The sequence below is a fragment of the Schistocerca piceifrons genome, chromosome 10 (assembly GCF_021461385.2).
Source record: "Schistocerca piceifrons isolate TAMUIC-IGC-003096 chromosome 10, iqSchPice1.1, whole genome shotgun sequence".
In the NCBI taxonomy this organism is placed as follows: Eukaryota; Metazoa; Arthropoda; class Insecta; order Orthoptera; family Acrididae; genus Schistocerca; species Schistocerca piceifrons.
This window is the reverse complement of record NC_060147.1, coordinates 117,613,847-117,635,578: the sequence shown is the minus strand read 5'-3', so window position 1 is coordinate 117,635,578 and position 21,732 is coordinate 117,613,847. Positions and strand designations below refer to the sequence as shown.

General features: G+C 38.6%; 1 protein-coding gene across 6 annotated transcripts in view; it reads left to right on the top strand.

The window, feature by feature from the left end:
- LOC124718910 (GA-binding protein subunit beta-1-like) overlaps positions 1-21,732 on the top strand; it is a 93,985-nt gene that overhangs the window by 31,347 nt on the left and 40,906 nt on the right. For 4 of the 6 annotated variants that reach the window (XM_047244560.1, XM_047244564.1, XM_047244562.1 and 1 more), the window contains 3 exons: positions 7,665-7,847; positions 10,657-10,854; positions 16,475-16,639. In XM_047244560.1, coding sequence (XP_047100516.1) covers positions 7,665-7,847; positions 10,657-10,854; positions 16,475-16,639 — 546 coding nt within the window. The remainder of the gene's footprint in view (positions 1-7,664; positions 7,848-10,656; positions 10,855-16,474; positions 16,640-21,732) is intronic. The other 2 variants (XM_047244563.1, XM_047244565.1) reach the window with 1 other exon arrangement.

The window sequence follows — 21,732 nt, the reverse complement described above, 5'->3', positions numbered from 1 at the left end:
ATTGAAAATGTCTGATCAATGGTGGCCGAGCAACTGGCTCGTCACAATACGCCAGTCACTACTCTTGATGAACTGTGGTATCGTGTTGAAGCTGCATGTGCAGCTGTACTTGTACACGCCATCCAAGCTCTGTTTGACTCAATGCCCAGGCGTAGCAAGGCCATTATTACATCCAGAGGTGGTTGTTCTGGGTTCCGTTTTCTCAGGATCTATGCACCCAGATTCCGTGAAAATGTAATCACGTGTCAGTTCTAGTATAATATATTTGTCCAATGAATACCCGTTTATCATCTGCATTTCTTCTTGGTGTAGCAATTTTAACGGCCAGTAGTGTAGATGAAACAATGGAGATAGTATCTTCCTACATCAATCAATCAGCAGATTGCCAGTTTACTTTGCAGGAGTTAAAGAACCAAATCACAAATGGCTGGGAGTCAGATGTAAGGACCATAAAAGCCTGACTCTTCTGGAGGTATGGTGAAGAAAAAATAATTGTTGACAGACATAAAAGGAGCAGACTTGTGTTCCAAAAGTACGGATTATAGGATACTGTGAGACGAACATCTAAGAATTATACGCACTGCTGCATATATACTTTGTGAGGACACAGGTCTATGACACATCTCAGTATCCCCCCCCCCCCCCGATGATTTCTTTTTAGATGTTCAATCCTTGATCTCTGAATCATTGCTCCTTTTCTCTAAGTCATTGAGTTTGAAAAACAAACGAGGAACTCTAGGTAAATGGAAAAAACTGTGTTGCTCTGTCATATGCAATGATTTCTGTAGTAAGTCCACGGTCATTCCTGCAGTAGCCACCAGAAAGATCGCGGGAGGCGCACATCGGCACGGCGTGTCACGGATGGTACTTGCCGCAAGTAGAGTCCCGTCCACCAGAGGGCACGCGAGAATTCGGCCGCGACCTCTGCCAGCGGAACAACAACAACAATGCAGGCAGCACGGGCCGTGCCCGGTCAGTTCACATTTGGCATGCCTGTGAGACAGTTCCCGGTCTACAGTGAAGTGCGACGGAAAACATGAACCGTGTTACTACAATTCCTGTCTTCACTGTCAATTGGGCTCAGTACATTCCTGTACAAAAGATTCGTATCAAGGCTCTTAGTGCAGTTGGATTCACAGCTCCATATATAGAAGCTTCCCTATTTGAAACGTCCTCAATTACACAACCTGAGCATCCTAAAATAACCATTGAAGGATTCATCCAGTTCATCTTTGATAATCCCGATTTCCAGTGTTACATTTCAACATCTGCATGAATGATGGGTTGAATACTTTCCATTCCATGGAGGGATGTGGTAGTTATGCCCTACACAGCTGCAGAGTCTGACAAGATCACTGATGAGGAAGGAAGACATTCAGATTCTGAATTTTTGTCAACAGTTGGTGTACCTCAGCTGATCACCTATCACAAAGCAAATGATGTTGGCTTAAACAATATTATTGGAAAGGATCTCAATTTCAGTGACTGACCTTGAGTGCTTGAAGCTATCGTTCTCTGGATATAAGATTCTGTGGCTTTATGGAAAGTGGAAGAAATTCACTGATGAGCCATAGTGAAATGGACTCCTGGAAGAAGCCACAAATCACCAACAGTCAGTTCATTCAGAAATAATGTGCCTCCCGTTCTTAAATTATCGTCCAACTTTGTACAACATAATACATACGTCTCATATAATAGCACTGAAAAAATGCATAAAACATGATCAAAGGTGGTGTTGTGTCACTAAAATCAGCCACTTTATCTGAAGGCTGTGGATGTTGCAAGAAGCAAAGGCAGTGATTTAGAACACACCATTATATGATTAGGTGGGTTTCAGCTTCTAATGTCTTCCTCAGGGTGCGTCGACATAATAATGACAGGAAGTGGCTTGAGAGACTTACTGTCCATAGTATTTGCTGAAAAAAGTGGTACAGAAATCCAAATGAAAAAATTAGATAAGAAATTAATATTTTTGTAGTAAATGACAATAAAGAAGAACAGAAACAAAAGTGGAAGGAAAATCTGGAACATATGAAAGAAACAAAAGATTCCAAAGATGGGCTGGCAATACAAATACAACGGAAAGAGGTACATAGATGGCCAGTTAAAACACAGAACTGAGCTGAGAGCAGGAAAACCCGGAGAAGAAGACCTGGGGTTCTGCATTGTGAATGCCATTTTATGTTGAGTTTTGATCAGTGAATGGTTTCTTGTATCAGAGGGTGCAGTGATTAAGACATTGACCTAGTATTTGGGAGAACATTGCTTGAGATCCCTATCCTGACTACTTGATTTAGGTTTTACATAGTTTCTGTAATTGATGGTGATATGCTTCTCTTAATTTTTAAATTTTGCTGTTACTGCATATTAAAGTGTTGTGAGGAACTGTGCATTGAAGCATAGACTCATTCCAAACATAGCTCAAAGTTCCCTTAGCAATTCAGCATAAGATTTTAATTCTCCTCAGAAACAACATCATAACCAGAAGATTTACTGCTTCTCAGGGACTTAATGATTTTATTATTTATTTAGATTTCTCTCACAATTGCGTAATATTCCTTAATGGTGACTAGCTTTGAATGAGTCCATTCATTTTTGAACCATTGCCTGTGTGTTTATTGTGTGACTGTAAAATAATTCTAGTGTAATATAAAGGGCGATCAAAAAGTTTCTATTTTAGTGCATTGCTGTGGCAATGTTATAACCAAATCTTCCCAAACAGGACCAATATGCCATTATTCTTTTCTTGGCTGCCAAAGGACAAACACCCGTAGACATCCGTCGGAGAATGAAGAGTGTGAGTGGGGCCGCATGTCTGCTGAAAACCATCATTGTGGAATGGTGTGACAGGGGGTGCTGCTGCTTCATCATAACACACTTCCCCATATCACAAATGTCACAATGCAGAAGATACCCCGAGTCAAGTGGGAAACACTTGAGCACTTGCTCATAGTCCTGATCTCTCCCCATGTGATTATCATACCTTTGACGCCTTAAAAAAGTCTTGGAAGGGTTGATGATTCCCATAGGATGAGAGTGTGCAGCAGGCAGTAATGGTCTTTTTCATGCAGCAGGCAGTATAATAGACTTTTTAATGCAATAGGACACAGTATTTCACCAAACAGGTATCTTCAACGTGGTGCATTGGTGGGATCGTTGCCTCAGTGCTCACGTTGATTTTGCCTGGTTGGCATACCATTTTTTTTATCACCCCTTGTATGTAAAAGTTTTGTTCTGTTCTTACAGGATACATTTTAAGTGTGTCCATGGCACAATGAACTTCCATGCACTACATCAACTTAGTAAATGTATAATGTATGGGAGTCGATACTGCCAGGGACAGACAGTTTGAATGTATACTGTAAAAACAGAACAAAAATTGTATAAACTGCAATGGAATTACTTTACATGATGTTACATGATAAAGATACAGGCAGTGGTTCAGAAATAAAGGGACTCATTCCAAACAAGTTGTCATTAGAGAATATCTATGCAACTGTGACAGGAAATTAATCTTCTGTTATATGTATATATATATATATATATATATATTAAAAAAAACAAAGATGAGGTGACTTACCGAACAAAAGCGCTGGCAGGTCGATAGACACACAAACATACACACAAAATTCAAGCTTTCGCAACAAACTGTTGCCTCATCAGGAAAGAGGGAAGGAGAGGGGTGTTTTTATATATAATTTTTCCCACGTGGAATGTTTCCTTCCATTATATATATATATATATATATATATATATATATATATATATATATATATATATATATATATATATATATATATATATATATATAAAAAGAAAGATGATGAAACTTACCAAACAAAAGCGCTGGCAGGTCGATAGACACACAAACAAACACAAACATACACACAAAATTCTAGCTTTCGCAACCAATGGTTGCCTCGTCAGGAAAGAGGGAAGGAGAAGGAAAGACAAAAGGATATGGGTTTTAAGGGAGAGGGTAAGGAGTCATTCCAATCCCGGGAGCGGAAAGACTTACCTTAGGGGGAAAAAAGGACAGGTATACACTCGCACACACACACATATCCATCCACACATACACAGACACAAGCAGAAAATGTCTGCTTGTGTCTGTGTATGTGTGGATGGATATGTGTGTGTGTGCGAGTGTATACCTGTCCTTTTTTCCCCCTAAGGTAAGTCTTTCCGCTCCCGGGATTGGAATGACTCCTTACCCTCTCCCTTAAAACCCATATCCTTTTGTCTTTCCTTCTCCTTCCCTCTTTCCTGACGAGGCAACCATTGGTTGCGAAAGCTAGAATTTTGTGTGTATGTTTGTGTTTGTTTGTGTGTCTATCGACCTGCCAGCGCTTTTGTTTGGTAAGTTTCATCATCTTTCTTTTTAGATATATTTTTCCCACGTGGAATATTTCCCTCTATTATTTATATATATATATATATATATATATATATATATATATATATATATAAAGATGATGTGACTTACCAAACGAAAGCGCTGGCACGTCGATACACACACAAACATACACACAATTTTACTAGCTTTCGCAACTAACGGTAGCTTCATCAGGAAAGAGGGAAGGAGAGGGAAAGACGAAAGGATTTGGGTTTTAAGGGAGAGGGTAAGGACTAATTCCAATCCCGGGAGTGGAAAGACTTACCTTAGGGGGAAAAAATGATGGGTATACACTCGCGCGCGCACACACACACACATATCCATCCACACATATACAGACACAAGCAGACATATACAGAGGCAAAGAGTTTGGGCAGAGATGTCAGTCGAGGCGGAAGTGCAGAGGCAAAGATGTTGTTGAATGACAGGTGAGGTATGAGTGGCGGCAACTTGAAATTAGTGGAGATTGAGGCCTGGTGGATAACGGGAAGAGAGGATATATTGAAGAGCAAGTTCCCATCTCTGGAGTTCGGATAGGTTGGTGTTAGTGGGAAGTATCCAGATAACCCGGACGGTGTAACACTGTGCCAAGATGTGCTGGCCGTGCACCAAGGCATGTTTAGCCACAGGGTGATCCTCATTACCAACAAACACTGTCTGCCTGTGTCCATTCATGCGAATGGACATTCCCACATAGAATGTGTCACAGTGTAGGCAGGTCAGTTGGTAAATCACATGGGTGCTTTCACACGTGGCTCTGCCTTTGATCGTGTACACCTTCAGGGTTACAGGACTGGAGTAGGTGGTGGTGGGAGGGTGCATGGGACAGGTTTTACACCGGGGGCAGTTACAAGGGTAGGAGCCAGAGGGTAGGGAAGGTGGTTTGGGGATTTCATAGGGATGAACTAACAGGTTACGAAGGTTAGGTGGACGGCGGAAAGACACTCTTGGTGGAGTGGGGAGGATTTCATGAAGGATGGATCTCATTTCAGGGCAGGATTTGAGGAAGTCGTATCCCTGCTGGAGAGCCACATTCAGAGTCTGATCCAGTCCCGGAAAGTATCCTGTCACAAGTGGGGCACTTTTGTGTTTCTTCTGTGGGAGGTTCTGGGTTTGAGAGGATGAGTAAGTGGCTCTGGTTATTTGCTTCTGTACCAGGTCGGGAGGGTAGTTGCGGGATGCAAAAGCTGTTGTCAGGTTGTTGGTGTAATGGTTGAGGGATTCCGGACTGGAGCAGATTCGTTTGCCACGAAGACCTAGGCTGTAGGGAAGGGACCGTTTGATGTGGAATGGGTGGCAGCTGTCATAATGGAGGTACTGTTGCTTATATATATATGTCTGCTTGTGTCTGTATGTGTGGATGGATATGTGCGTGTGTGCGAGTGTATACCTGTCCTTTTTTCCCCCCTAAGGTAAGTCTTTCCGCTCCCGGGATTGGAATGACTCCTTACCCTCTCCCTTAAAACCCACTTCCTCTCGTCTTCCCCTCTCCTTCCCTCTTTCCTGATGAGGCAACAGTTTGTTGCGAAAGCTTGAATTTTGTGTGTATGTTTGTGTTTGTTTGTGTGTCTATCGACCTGCCAGCGCTTTTGTTCGGTAAGTCACCTCATCTTTGTTTTTATAACAGGGGTGTTGTGTTGGAGTAGTATTGGCCTGCTAATCTATCTGCTGTACATGGTGGCCTGTACATGTGGGACAAGTGAATACAAGTTGGTAGGGATAGAGGAGGGAATGGACAGAGCAAGGGGAAGGAGGGAAAGGACAAAGAGAGGGGGAGGTGGAAAAGGAGAGAGAGAGAGAGAGAGAGAGAGAGAGAGAGAGAGAGAGAGCATGCATGGACACTTAGAGGGAGGAAGGGGTGAACACAGAGGGGGAGAGGAGGAGGTGTATTTAATATGTGTTGAACACATACACAGGCGAAGACGTGGAGAAAAAGCCTTGTAAATAAAAAAATGTAGTTGTTGTTCCTCTATGTCAATGCAATATTGGTGCATGTAATGATTTTTCTAATGTACTGATGGATTGCATTTTTTTTTACAATTTGATCCTTGTATGCATTTTTTCTTACTGTTTTTTTAGATATAGGACTAGTATGCAAAGCATGATGAAGTTTAGGCAAGAAGATGATGAACCATGTGTCAATATAAAAAAAAAGTGAAATAGAAGGCAACAAAGACTTACATGAAATCATTTGCAGTAGCAGCCTTATCTAAAAGAATATTTGTATCTGATGATCTGCATCAATCATGAATCAGTTTTTCAAATGACACTATACACGGCACCCACTGTGACAAGACTTTACAAAGAGATGGAGCATTTAAATATAATACTAGAACTGATCCTGTTAGAATAGAATCTGTGAAATTATATTGAACTACAAGGAAAATTTGACCAAGGAAACTGTAAAATTGCATGGAGACAAAGTGGTTGGCCAGTATATACATTTTGGTCTTCAACTTATCCTCGTATTCTGCCATCCATTTTGATGCATTCTCTATTTGCTCATACAATGCGAGCTTCACAAACAGTGTTTACATTTTCAGTGGAAACTTTTTTCTTCAGTTGTAGATTTTTTTCTTGTGTCCAGAATTTAATTATTTACACAATTATTCACTGCATAATACTTGTTATTTGTTATGTTTATCTTTCTCACTCTTTCATTTCTCTCTGGTTACCCCTCCTTTCCAACTTTCCCGTATTTCTAATTGCACTATTTATTCCATTTTTCATCACACCAGTGCTGGAGCTAATCAGCTAATGACACGCATATCGTTAGCAGATTAGCTCCAGTTCTGGCACGATGTCTGTACTTGTTGCTTGGCTTCTTTATACCAATTTGTATGGGCACTATACACCACGTGCCCACAGCAATATGCTGCACACATCTTGTTGTCGACACTCACAAATAATGCTGCAGTTGTAACCTTCTGAAGAAGGATGCCGAGTGCCTCAAACTGGCTAAGGAAATTAAATTTCTTTTATGCAAATGGTTGCTGATTATTTCAATATATTATGATTGGTTTTAGAATTTCTGGATCCAGATTTCCAGTAATCCTGATTACCCACGGTCCCACCTAGTCTCGATAAATGAGGTCCCATTGTTACTACTGTTTTGGTTAAATAGATGTTATTGATAAGTTCTCAAAATTTTGTCACTCAGCGGTACATACTGACAAGCTGTTCTCTCTACTTGCAATTTTGCTGAAATTATACCAACATTTCTGTACAGCACTATGTGACTGACTGGAACTGCTATTTTTGAAACTAGGAAATGGGAATGCTGTTGCAGGCCAGCATGCTGGCAGGCTTCACTGGCAGTGAGGCGATTGTACAGCGCGCCAACAACAATCTGATCGAGCTAGGCAAGCGGCTGCTGACGAGTGCCGAGCTCGGTGACACAGACGAGGTGCGGCTGCTCATGAGCCGTGGCGCGCCCTTCGCCACCGATTGGGTGAGTCTCTCGTGTCGTGTACTGGCTGTATGGGTGGGACAGGGAATGAGAGAGTGCTTGAGGTAATTGGGCTGAATGTGTACCCGCGTGGCTTGACTGGCTCAGTGTAAGTGCATCAAATATATGTGGAGTGACCAATGTCAACACATTCTGAAATGTAGTGGAGTGGAGCCTTTCCACTTACTCATGTATTACTCTTAGAGTGAATAAATATTAGCTTTCATCCTGTTGTAATTTACCTTTGAACAGTTACCCAGTAAATATCAAAATTAATTCACATTTCGCTGATTCATAGTCTGTACTTGCAAGGAGAGGTCTTCACCGGTGGGATCAGCTTTTTTAGAACCGTCTACATGGTGATGTAGGTTAAGATCCCAGCTCTCACACCCTGTATTGAATTGAAATTAATAGATAATATTAAGTAAAATAACACGAAAAAAGATTTCAAGCAGAAAAAGAATGATAGGAAGAAAAATGGGAGTGAATGAAGAAGTTGATAAGGTGATTAAAATGATGTGACAAAGGAGTAGAAATAAAAAATTATGTTTAAACAAATTAATTGAATAAAAATAATGATCTGTACTTAGCTTATCCATTACACCACACAATCAGTCAATATGATTCTACTATTTTAATGTTGTTGAGTGTCACGTAAACTTCCAGTTTTTTTTTTCTTTCTTTATTTTTTTTTTCTTTTTCTTTTTCTTTTTCTTTTTTTTTTTCTGGCAATAATGAGGTCTTACCAGGATGAATGGCTGCAAAGCGTTATGGCTGGGATCTCAACCTACATCACTAGATAGATGGTTACAAAAAGTCGATCCCACCACTAGGGATCCCTCCTTGTTAGTTTTGCTGGGAAGTACTTATTTTAGAGAAGAACACATTTAAAACTTCTTAGTACCATGTGCTCTAAAAATTTTGATTCTGCTAATAAACTTTTGTTGGCCTTTACTGACTTAAAATACTAAGTTTTATGACTGCAATATTTTGAAAGTAATTTTAGTGTAAGGAAGTACAATAAAGATCACTGTTTGAGTTCCACACCAAAGAAGTGAGACCTGATTTAACAATATTTAGAAAGGCATGCACATTACTGAGACCCACAAAGAAATGTATGTTAATTATGTTATGCTACTGTCTAAATTCATGACCATAAACTGTATGAAATCAGCCTATTTAAATATTTGTTTGAAATATTGGTGTAAGCATTCTTTGGCTTAGACAATGTACAAAATCATGAAATTAGGCATTGTGGGAAGTATATATATTGTCAACAGTAGCCAGTAGTGCTCTGTGTGCAATTGCCATGAACTGATTTGGAGTGTGCATAGCTCTTGCTACCACTGGACTGGAAGTTGTTAAGGCTTGAAATAAGCCTTTGTGATGTCTCTAGTCTGAATTATGGTTTGAACGAACTGTATGGCAACAAATTGATATTTTGAATCATCTGTAACTGTTTTAGTCTGCTAGGTTTCAAGCAGTCATCCACCAGTGTGCTCAGTATTCAATTAATCCCCATAAAAGGCAAAGATCAGTGAACATGGAGTTTATTATTTATGAAGACCTTTATTGTGAACTGAGAAGTATATAGAAATGATGAAAGTCCATTAGTCAGTCATTACATTATGTCTCTTACTCCAAATATTTAAGATTTATTGCCTTAGAAGTTTCTCTGGCTAGGTACTTAAAATTTTATAGCAGGGAGATAATTATTTTTCAGCTAACAAACAAAACCAAATGAGAACCAATTACTCCTTGCAGATAGATAGTGGAGGATGTATAATGACACCAAAAAAATGAAAAAAAGGTCACCCTAACTTTAAAATATATGCTATTTTTATGGTCTTGATGGAAACATACTCTCACACAGACTCCCAAATACACAGCTTCATTGTTGTAACTCACTGATTCGAATGATGGCAGTTCAGATCCCTGTTTGGTTGGCCAAATTGATATTTTCTTTCATTTACATAAATCAGTTTTGGCAAATGCTGTAATGGTTGTTTTGAAAAGGGCATGGCCTATTTTCTTCTCTAATGTGAAGATACTGCCGTTAATGACTTCAACACCATCTATACATAAAGCCAAAGTTCTATATGTTTTTCCAGCGGGTGTGAGAGTGCGCACTCATGTTTTGTTTGTTACTTTCATCCTGGAATTTCTGTTGTCATAATAAAATGTGATTATATTTGATTTTGATTGCTAACACACATTTTTGTTGAAAAACTTTAATGTTTTAAGAATGAATGTTCAGGAGCTGAAAACAGAGAATGATGTAAAGTTGGCATGAACAGATGTGGTAGATGAAAGTGTTTGCCCAATGTAATATGCATTATGTGCCTCCATAGTTTTTTGTATTTCTCTTTTCTCTCTTTAAGAAATTTGGTAGTCAGCAAGACAGTGAAGGACAAGAAAACTTAAGACACTGAAAAAGTTATTCAGAGTCTTAAATCATCATAAAAAGATGTTTTGAAATCATTGAAATAATAATTATTACAGTGACTTTATCATCCAAGAACCTTTATTTAAGGAAAAAAGAAAGAAGAACTTTAGACTTATACCGTGTGTGTGTGTGTGTGTGTGTGTGTGTGTGTGTGTGTGTGTGTGTGTGATTATAATCTACTGGAATGAATCACAACATCTTGGCAGACACCTTTTCCATCTACACATGAAAGATAGTATACTGCATAGTTATTTTCTGTGTACTCGGGCATGAATCCATTGTGCAAATCTGTTATTAATGTAGTTAACATGCCTACTTTGTTGTTCTGCTCCAATATTTGTTAGAAACAATTAGGCATATTTTCAGCTGGGGACAAGCCCACTACACGCAGCAGCAGCCAATGGCCACCTGGAGACATGCGAATTGCTGTTGCGAGCAGGAATATCACGGGATGCGCGGACCAAGGTCGACCGAACCCCTCTGCACGTAGCAGCCCAGGAGGGCCACACAGACATTGTTGAACTGCTCCTGGACACGGGTGCTGACGTTGATGCCAAAGACATGGTATGACATCCAGTTCCTTTCACTGTCCCAATATGAAGTGACTGTGTGGAGTCAGAGAGGAGTCAAGTGTTTTTTTGTCATCAGTTTTCTGATTGGTTTGATGCGGTTTGCCATGAATTCTTCTCTTGTACCAATCTTTTCAACTCTCTGTGGCACCCTTGTTTTAGATGTGTTTTGGTCTCTGTCTACCCTTGCAGTCTTTTGCCTCATACAGCTCCCATGCCCTATCATCCTGTCCCTTCTTCTTATCACAATTTTCTATATGTTCCTTTCTTTGCCGATTCCATGGAGAATGTCTTCATTCCTTATCTTATTTGTCTGCCTGATTTTCAACATTGTCCTATAGCACATCTCAAATGCTACAATTGTCTTCTACATCGGTTTTCCTACAGTCCGTGACTCACTACCATATAGTGCTGTGATCCAAACATGTATTCTCAGAAATTTGTTCCCCAAATTAAGGTTGATGTTTGTAAACCTTTCTTTTAGTTCTGTCATTGCTTCTTTGATGTATAGATTAATCAGTAGTGTAGTCTTACACCCTTTTTAATCCAAGTGCTTTGTTCTCAGTCATCCATTCTTATTCTTCCCTCAAAGTTCTTGGGAAATAGGATTAAACCATAGGGAAAGACAGGTAATCCCTTCTTTCCATAGCTTAATCACATTTTTCTCAGAAAGTTGAACATTTTGCACCATTTTAAACTGTCAAACTTTTTTTCCATATTGGTAGATCTCATGAACATTAGGGATGTATTTAATAATAATATTCTGTCTTTTGTCACAATATTTTTATTTTTGATTGCTGCCCAATCAGTTTCTGAGCTACTACTTCCACTTCAAGGACTGTATAGATATAAAGTGCATTACATTTGCTTCAGTTTTTCATTTAATAGTAACAGAATGACACAGTTGTTAAATTTAACAAGATAGCTGTCTCATATGGGATTAATGACAGATAACAGAGAAATGAGAGGAATAAAGATCAAGGTAGTTAATGGAGGTAAGAGGGTGTATTTATGTGTGAGGCAGGGACAAGGAAATTGTGTTCATTGCTTCTTGTGAGGCTGTTGTGCTAAGAGACAGTCATTACTGAAAACAGGAATTGATTTGTTGTATCCACTATCTGTACATTCATTCACAATGTCAGTGGGTTGGAAAATCTGTTTTCTGCATATTTCTAGTGCCTACATTATACTAAATTTTGTGCCTGAAAGTTTTCTGTGGCAGTTTGTGAGATCCTTATTGATATCTGAAAGCCAGTTTTGGTGTCATAAAGGTGAGCTACCATTGCAGATTTATTTGTATTTGTATTTGTATTTATTTATTTATCCTGTGGATCACATATTGTACAAAGTACACATGATATAGGACAAGTCATTTTTCTTAACAAATATGTAGTTTGGAGAAAAAAAATAGGCAATGGACTGCCATTTAAAAAAATGTACACAAAATTGTTCGTTGATGAATATAGTAACTTCACATACAGAGAATACAACAATTTACATGGGGAACTAAGAAACATGTAGGCAATGTAGTACTACTTTAAATTTACACAAATAATCACTGAGATTACAGAATAGTGAAAATGTCAACTGGAAACACAACAGAAGGACAATGTCATTTAAAAACTACATTAAACATGAAATTAACATTGAGATTTCACAGACAATTAAGTTTTAATACTAATAGAATGTGTACTTGTACATTCAAAAAGCGAGTTAAAAAATTTTGGGAAGTGAAACTGAAACATAGTTATGTATAGTAGAAATTAGGTTATTATATTGCCTACAGAATGTTTTACTCTAATCACAGTATTTTACAAAAGAACTTTATAATTTTTCATTTCCAGGAATTCTTGTACTGAATAGAAACAGTGGTTTGTCAGAAATGCCTTTAGTTTATTTTTAAATATTGGATCTGGAGCAGTTTTTATTTGTTCTGGAATTTTATTGTGTAATACGACACCCAGATGAGTTATATATTTTTGGTATGATGATGTCCTTGAAAAAAATTGATGGATATTAGATTGCCCTCTGGTATAATGAGCGTGTATATCATTGTTTTGGATTAATTTGCCTGTTCTTGAGAGGTATTCCCTGGTGAATAGGATTGTTTCTTGAATGAATAGGGATGGGATGCTTAGAACATTAAGTTTTATAAATTGACATTTACAGGATTCCAGCTTTTTTAGGCCACAGATTATCCTCAGTGCTCTTTTTTGTAGTTTAAATATATTTGTGCTGTGAGTTGAATTTCCCCAAAAGATGATTCCATAGCGGAGCAACGAGTGGAACTGCGCGTGGTATGCTTGCATTAGTGTGGATTTACTTGTAGTAGATTTTAGTATTCTTAGTCCATAGCACAATGATGAGAGTTTCTTTGATAAGTTGTTTATATGTGTGCCCCATTTTAAATTGTGTTGGACCCATAGACCCAAAAATTTTGTTGCATTTACGTTTTCAATTTTATCATTATTTAACTTTACTTGGATAGTTTTTTGATTGGATGTGGGAATTAGATGGAAGTTGATACATACAGTTTTCCCACTATTAACAATTAGGCCATTTTTGTTAAACCACTCAGAAAGTTTTTTCATAGAGTTATCAGATATTGTCTGAAGGGATTCAGGGCTAGGTCCAGTCAACACTATGCTTGTATCATCAGCAAACAGGATAGTTTTTTGTGGGCTCATACGTTCAACAAGATCATCTATGTAAATGAGGAAAAGTAATGGCCCTAGCACAGAACCCTGGGGAACACCATATCTTATTGTTCTTTCCTCCGAGAGGAAAACTGTGTTATTTATTTTATTCTGTACATTAATATCGTATTGAAGTGATACCTTCTGTCTGCGGTTTTGTAGGTAAGAGCATAGCCAGTTGTGAGCCACACCTCTTATTCCTCTTCTTTCCAATTTAGCAAGCAGTATTTTATGATCTAGTACGTCAAAGGCTTTAGAGAGATCTAAGAAGATACCTGCAGCTATATTATGTTGGTCAATTGATTTCAGTATGTGGTCCAACAGTTCAAAAATTGCTGTCTGGGTGGATAAAGATTTACTAAAACCATGTTGTTGAATGCTGATTGGTGCGTGGTTTTTTATGAAATTTATAAGCCTGTCATAAAAAAGTTTTTCCAGGATTTTTGAAAAGATGCTTAATATGGATAATGGTCTATAATTGGATACTAAATCAGGGGAACCTTTCTTTAGTAATGGTGAGACTTTAGCTATTTTGAGAGCATCTGGAAAAATGCCAGTTTTTAATGATTGGTTGTAGATGGTTGATAATGGCTTTACTATATGGGGAGCACACACCTTTAATATGAGGTCAGGTACTTCATCATAGCCACTAGAGATTTTATTGGGTAACAATTTTATTATGTTCCTAATTTCATCAGGGTTTGTTTCATAAACAAACATTGTAGCATTAGTGCTGTTTGACGTATTGGTGGAATTGAAGAACGATACCTTGCAGTTTGCCTGAATGAGATCTTCTGCTAGTGAGGTGAAATATTCATTGAACTTGTTTACAACTGTGTATGGATCTGTGACCTTAGAGTCATTAAGTGTTAGGGAAATGTTTTCCTTTTTAGGTGTTGAACTACAAGTCTCTTTTTTAATAACTTTCCACATAGCTTTCATTTTGTTTGAAGAGTTTCTTATGAAATTGTCATTCCATAAAAGTTTTGCCTGTCTAATCACTCTAAGATAAGTTTTTTTGTAGGCTTTACAATAGTCAGAAAATTCTTCAGTGACTATGTATTTTTTGGAGCAATATTGGAGAAATCTGTTTCTCTCGCTAGAAATTTTGATTCTTTTTGTTACCCACGACTTTCTATTTTGATTGCTTGAAGTTTTTGTTTCAAAAGGAAATGCTGTATTAAAGTAATAAAGGAAGGTGTTATGGAAGCTTAAGAACATATTATCAACAGTTGTTTGCATGTAAACACTGTCCCAATTTTCCTTAGCTAATAGGAAGTTAAAAATCCTAATTTATGAGGCACATTTAAAGATAGAGCTGAGATGTGTTCATTATATCATGTGAAAATGATTTACCTGTAGTATCTGTGTAAAAACTGGGACAGTCTCTACATGTGATCCTGTAAACAGCTGGTTGCTTATGTTTGTCAAGTTGTAACTGCGAGGAAGGATATGCTTTATTTTATTATTTTTATAATAGCTTAGTTTAATACCATACCTTTTGAATGGATCAGCAGTTTTATAATGGAACAATTATGTAACCTTTCCATTAAAACATCAAATTTATTTTGTGTTGTCAGTACCGTAGCAAGCAGCATTGTCTGCAGTGCTACATTTTTTACTCCTTTTTTGTTTTATGAGATTTGCTCCTGCTGGCAAGCAAGCAGACTTGTTTGGCTTCAGTTTGATCTTTTGTTTATTTCTGTTTTGGTACTCTAGTGAGAAATTATTGACTTTGAATGTCCATAGTTGATGAATTATTGGTTTCACTGACATAACATGTTATTACAATCATTTACAGACACACCAGCTGTTTCTTACAAGTTCTGCAAAATATGCATATGTGTGTGGAGGTCGTTGACTACGTAGGCCCCACCAAAACTATTTTCCCATCCCGTACTGCACTGGTACGGGCAAAGTTGTTTTGTACGCACTCTACTAAAGTCTGGGCAGTCTTTTTCTATGCCTCCAGTGTTTATCGGAGGTGTTAATCTCTGTGTTCTGTGACGTGTGGTGAGCGAAGATATATGTGTGATGTGGTTGCTTCAGAAGCCCACAATGAGGAGGTAGTACAGTTGCTCATCTGTTAATAACGTCCACCATTTAGTGATTTGCTATGCGCTGACCCATTCATCCCCTGTTACAATTTGCAATAGTTGATATGATCTCTGTCACTAATACATTGTTACCAACAACAGTTGACTCTGGCAACAGAGATTTTTATTGTATCAAGGTACTCAAAGTACACCTAGATGAGTTGCCAAGTGGAAAGTTGTAAATTATATTCTAACAAATATGTAGAAATAATTTTGAAATTAGTACTACAACCCATTAATTCAGTCATGTATTTGCTTTGTATGAGAGGGAAGGGAAAGGTCAGGAGACTGTAACTGTTATGTAGATACAAATCATGTAGCATACACAACCACACTTAATGGTTTATTTTCAAACCACACAACACAAGCCTTACAACTTTGATATAATGCATCACACATGAGATTTCTATTTAGTATGTATCTTCAACTATGGTAATTTGGTATTTTCATGTGGACAAAATGTCACATCTACCAAAAATTAATTTCAGTATATTTTCATTTTAGTGGGTGATGTGAAATATGAAATAACTTTGCTATAAATCGTTGTTTCATAATATTTCTGAAGAAAGCTTATATGATGTACTCAAGGGTAAAGTGCTGTGTCAAAGTAGCCACCTGATGAACATTGTTGTTTCTGATAAGTAAATCAAGCATGTAACAGCAAGATGAAACTTAATTAGGTGTTATGTATGTTTATACAGCAATACGGCACATGAACATGGAAAAGTTGAAAATTTGTTTGTTCACAAATTTACAACATTCTGGTTTGAATTTTTGTTAAGTTTTGCAATAACACATTTTGGTGATATCCTCATTTGTGCAGCTGAAAATGACACCTCTGCACTGGGCAGTGGAGAGGGAGCATGTAGAGTGTGTTCGACTGTTGCTGCAGCACGGAGCCAACCCCCACTACGTCAGCAAGTTCGACAAGACAGCGTTCACGATGGCACTCGAGGCCAACCGGCACGACATTCTTGAGATGCTCGAGGTTAGTCCACTGGCTGCGCATCTTGGCGACAACTGAAGTCTCTGACAGAAATAGTGCAACCAAAATAGAAGAAACCAAATTTCTATTTCTAGAGTAATCGAGCCACCTTCTCCCTATTATAAATATTGAATGTTGTTTCTTTTGACTACAGTAAACATTTGCCAGGGTGCTGAAATTTAGCATGCATTTTTCTAACAGTTGCAATCCACTTTTCCTTCCTGTAAATAAATTGTTCACATCCCTAAACATGGTATTCAGAAATTTTAGAACTTGTAGAGGTGAGTGAATTTTGAATAGGAACCTATGCTCCGAAACGTCATATGGCGACACTACGGAGTCTCGAAGTTGTAGGCACCGGCACCTGTATAGGTATGTATGTACAGGGTGAGTCTGTGATGATGATGTGTCAAACTTTCTAGGATGGTGGAGAGAAATAGGTGTACCAGAAACATTTGAGTCAAAAGTTATAAGGGAAAACCGTTCTGATATCTCTGACTGTGGTATACACGTACTGATACTGTTTCTGCTAAGATGGTAGGGTAGCCAACTTCCAGAGTCTGAGAGAGGAACTATGAGCATTTGTTCACCTTTGCTACTGTGAACCACATCTCATCTACTTAACAAGTGCACATAGCTTGTAAGGTATGTATGCATTTTGGAGTCCGTGTTTACTAGACATATTTTCTTGTTTTGTACCATACTACCACTTAAAGTTGTCTACCTTACAATCTTAGCAACAACAATATCTGTACATTTTGGCCACTGGCAGAGGTATCAAAATGATTTATGCTTATAACTTTCGACTGGTTCATTTCCGGTATATGGACCCTTACTTCAGATTGATATATTTATCCATCTCCCTCATCCTAGAAAGTTTTTAACATCATCATGGAATTGTTCTGTATATACTTACATTTATAGGCATTGGTGCCTATAACTTTGATGCTCTGTAGTGTCGATGGGTGACATTTCTGGACATGGGTTCCACTTCAAAATGTTGCGTACTCACTCCTTGCATGTGGTATGACTTCATGTCACAGCTGCTAGTGATTCAGGAAACTCTGACGGAAGAATGATACATCATGGACATCCTGCACCCCATGTGTTACTGCTCCTGTGACAATATCATGATGTCATTTTTCAAAAGGAGGTTGCTCATCCATACATAGCTTATGTGTCTGTGAATTGCCTGTGTGATGCAGAGGTGCTTTCATGGCCAGTAAAATCCCCATATTTGATCTTGATAAATAAGAGTTAAGGGGCACGAAAGGGAAGCAGTGGTTGAGAAGGGAGTGAGACAGGGTTTTAGCCCATCCCTAATATTGTTCAATTTGTATGTTGGGCAAGGAGTAAAGGAAACAGAAAAAATTTGTAATTGGAATTAAAATCCACAGAGAAGAAATAAAAACTCAGAGGTTTGGCTTTGATATTGTAATTCTGTCATAGACAGCAAAGGGCCTGGAAGAACAGCTGAACGGAATGGACAGTGTCTTGAAAGGAGGATATAAGATGAACATCAACAAAAGCAAAATGAGGATAATGAAATGTATTTGAATTAAATCAGGTGATGCTGAGGGAATTAGTTTAGAAATGAGACACTTAAAGTAATAAATGAGTTATGCTACTTGGGAATCAAAATAACTGATGATGGTCAAAGTAGGGAGGATATAAAATGTAGACTAGCTATGGCAAGGCAAGTGTTTCTGAAGAAGAGAAATTTGTTAACATTGAGTATAGATTAAAGCGTCAGGAGGTCTGTTTTGAAAGTATTTGTGTGGAGTGTAGCCATGTATGGAAGTGAAACATGGACAGTAACTAGTTTGGACTAGAAGAGAATAGAAGCTATCGAAATGTGGTGCTACAGAAGAATGCTGCAGATTAAATGGGTAGATTACGTAACTAATGAGGAGGTACTGAATAGAATTGGGGAGAAGAGGAATTTGTGGCACAACGTGACTAGAAGAAGGGATTGATCGGTAGGACACATTCTCAGACTCCAAGGGATCACCAATTTAGTATCGTGCAGGGTGGAGGGTAAAAATCATAGAGGGAGACCAAGAGATAAATACACTAAGCAGCTTCAGAAGGATATAGGTTGCAGTAGTTATTCGGAGATGAAGTGGCTCATCCAGGATAGAGTAGCATGGAGAGGCACATCAAATCGACTGAAGATCGCAACAACAACAACAAAGGAACACGTGTGCTGTGAGCTCAAACGTCATAGTGCCAGTATTCAGGATATCGATGACCAGTTACAACACTTGTAGGCTAGCTTGCTTCAGGAGAGGTTACAGTGGCTTTATGACACCTTCCCCAACTGAGTCAGTGCATACATCCAGGCCACAGCAGTATGCAACAACCCTCTGTTGAATGGGCTCATACTGCCAAGTTCTTTGTAAATGTTACTCGATTTTGCATTCACTGTAATAACATTACGTACCCTCTCAGCCTGTTTCCTCCTCCTGTTCTGGGTGCATCCGTTTTTTAGTTAAGTTACTTATTCAGTTTCATGTTCCATGAATCATTTGCATGATAAAACGTAATGATGTGGAACCTCAGGCTTCTTACAGATGATGCACCTATCTAGAAGGAAATTCTGTGTGCAAAAAATGGCAGAAATATCCATTTAGATCTTGTCAAAGTATGAGCCTGGTGCAAATACTGGTGACTAGCTCTTCATGTAGAAAAGTGGGAAGTTGCATACAGGAACAACTACTCAAAGCCAGATTGAGTATTGTCATACAAATGTTGGAGAGTAGTGATGTGTAGAGGTATCTGCTGGGGCAACCATACATCATACAATTAATTGGTAGGATACTGGGAAACCACAGTTTATCAACAAGAAAGTTTGGATACAAAATTCTTGTATGTATTGTACCGAAACACTGCTCAAGTGGCAGGACATGCATTCTGGTTGGGCTAGCAGTGGACATTGACCTTATACAAATTAGGTCAGTGTGAACAGTCACAGGCTTTTTGACTGAGTGAACATGTAACATAAATGATAAAAAATCTTCACTGGCAGACACTTGAAGAAAGATGCTGTACATCTCGACAGAAGCTGTTTAGAAAGTTTTGAGAACTGTCTTTCACAGCTCAAACTAGAAATAATCTAATGTCCCCTGTGTGTCTATCCCATAGTGATGATACACATAAAATCAGGCAAAATACAACTCCTACAGAGGTATGTGGATAGTAAATCTTCCCACTTCCCATCTGTGAATGAAATGAGTAGAAGAAAAAGTACCTCCTGCCAAGTGCTTCACAGCGATTTATGGAGTCTAGATGTAAATGATGTGGTCTGGGCAGTTAGATCTCGAAATGTAGTCTGCCAGCCACTGACGATAACTCTCCCAGCTTTTTTCTCAGGAGTGGACTCAATTCCAGCAGAGCTCTTAAAACTTCTCATATTGAGAATGCCAAGGCATGTATGGGAGGTGGCATTAGAGTAGTGAGAGCTACAGATTGTATCACAATATAAAATAGAGTCCAAAAATTTGTATTTCACTTCTACAACCTATCTGCAACATATTATAAACATCAAATAAATTGTAGCAAATAATTATCTCACGGTCTTCAAGTAAATAATGGGGTGATTACGATTGTTCACTGCGGAAAGTTAATTAAGATATTTGTGCATGTGCGATCTTTTTCGTGTATCCCACCAAATAATTAAGACTGTTTCAAATGCATTTTGGCACTATATTTTCTCCTTTCAAAGCGACAGCTCACAGTATACACTGAGGTGAAAAAGTCGTGCGATATCTCCTAATATCATGTTCAACCCCCTTTTGCCTGGTGGAGTGCAGCATCTCAACGTGCTGTGATCTCAACAAGTTGCTGGAAGTCCCCTGTAGAAATATTGAGCCATGCTGCCTCTATAGCCATTCATAATTGTGAAAATGTTGCTGGTGCAGGATGTTGTGCATGGACTGACCTGGCAATCTGCGTGGCCAAATCATTCACTCGAACTGTCCAGAATGTTCTTCAAACCAATTGTGGACCGGTGACATGCCACATTGTCATCCATAAAAATTCCATCGTTGTTTGGAAACATGAGGTCCATGAATGGCTGTAAATGGTCTCCAAATAGCTGAACATAACCGTTTCTAGTCAAAGATTGGTTCAGTTGGACCAGGGGGCCCAGTCCATGTAAACACAGCCTATGCCATTATGGAGCCACCACCAGTTTACACATTGCCTTGTTGACAAGTTTGGGCCATGGCTTTGTGGGGTCTGCATCACACTCAAACCGTACTATCAGCTCTTACCAACCGAAATTGGGACTGAACTGACCAGGTTACAGTTTTCCAGTCATCTAGGATCCAATCGATATGGCCACAAGCCAAGAAGTGCTGCAGGTAATGTTGTCTAGGAAAGGCACTCACGTCGGTCATCTGCTACCGAAGCCCATTAAAATCAAATTCCTCCACACTGTCCTAATAAATACATTTGTCGAAGATCCACATTGATATCTGGGGTTATTTCAAGCAGTGTTGTTTGGCCGTTAGTGCTGACAACTCTACACAGACAACGCTGGTCTCAGTTTTTAAGTGAAGGCTGTTGGCCACTGTGTTGTCCGTGGGGAGAGACAATGCCTGAAATGTGGTATTCTTGGCACATTCTTGACTGTATGGATCTGGGAGTATTGAATTCCCTCTGAAATGGAATCTCCCATGCATTTTATGCCACGTTAAAAAATCTGTTCGCTCCTGTTGTGCAGCCGTAATCGTGTCAGAAACCTTTTCACATGAATGACCTGAGTAGAAATGACAGCTCCACCAATGCACAGCCCTTTTATACCTGGTGTATGTGATACTGCTGCCATCTGTATATGTTCATATCACTATCCCATGACTTTCATCACCTCAGTGTATATACATGATCTGAAAATTTGCAATCTATTCTCACATTTTTAACACTGTCCCGATTCTCTCTCAACATTTAATTTGACTCTACTGTCTTGGTAAGCACCAGATGACCCATAAAAATAGAATTGTAAACATTACAATATTAGATAACATTCTTTAAATGTTTATAAGATTAAACATATAATTAAAATTTATGGGTTTACAAAACTTTGAATACACATT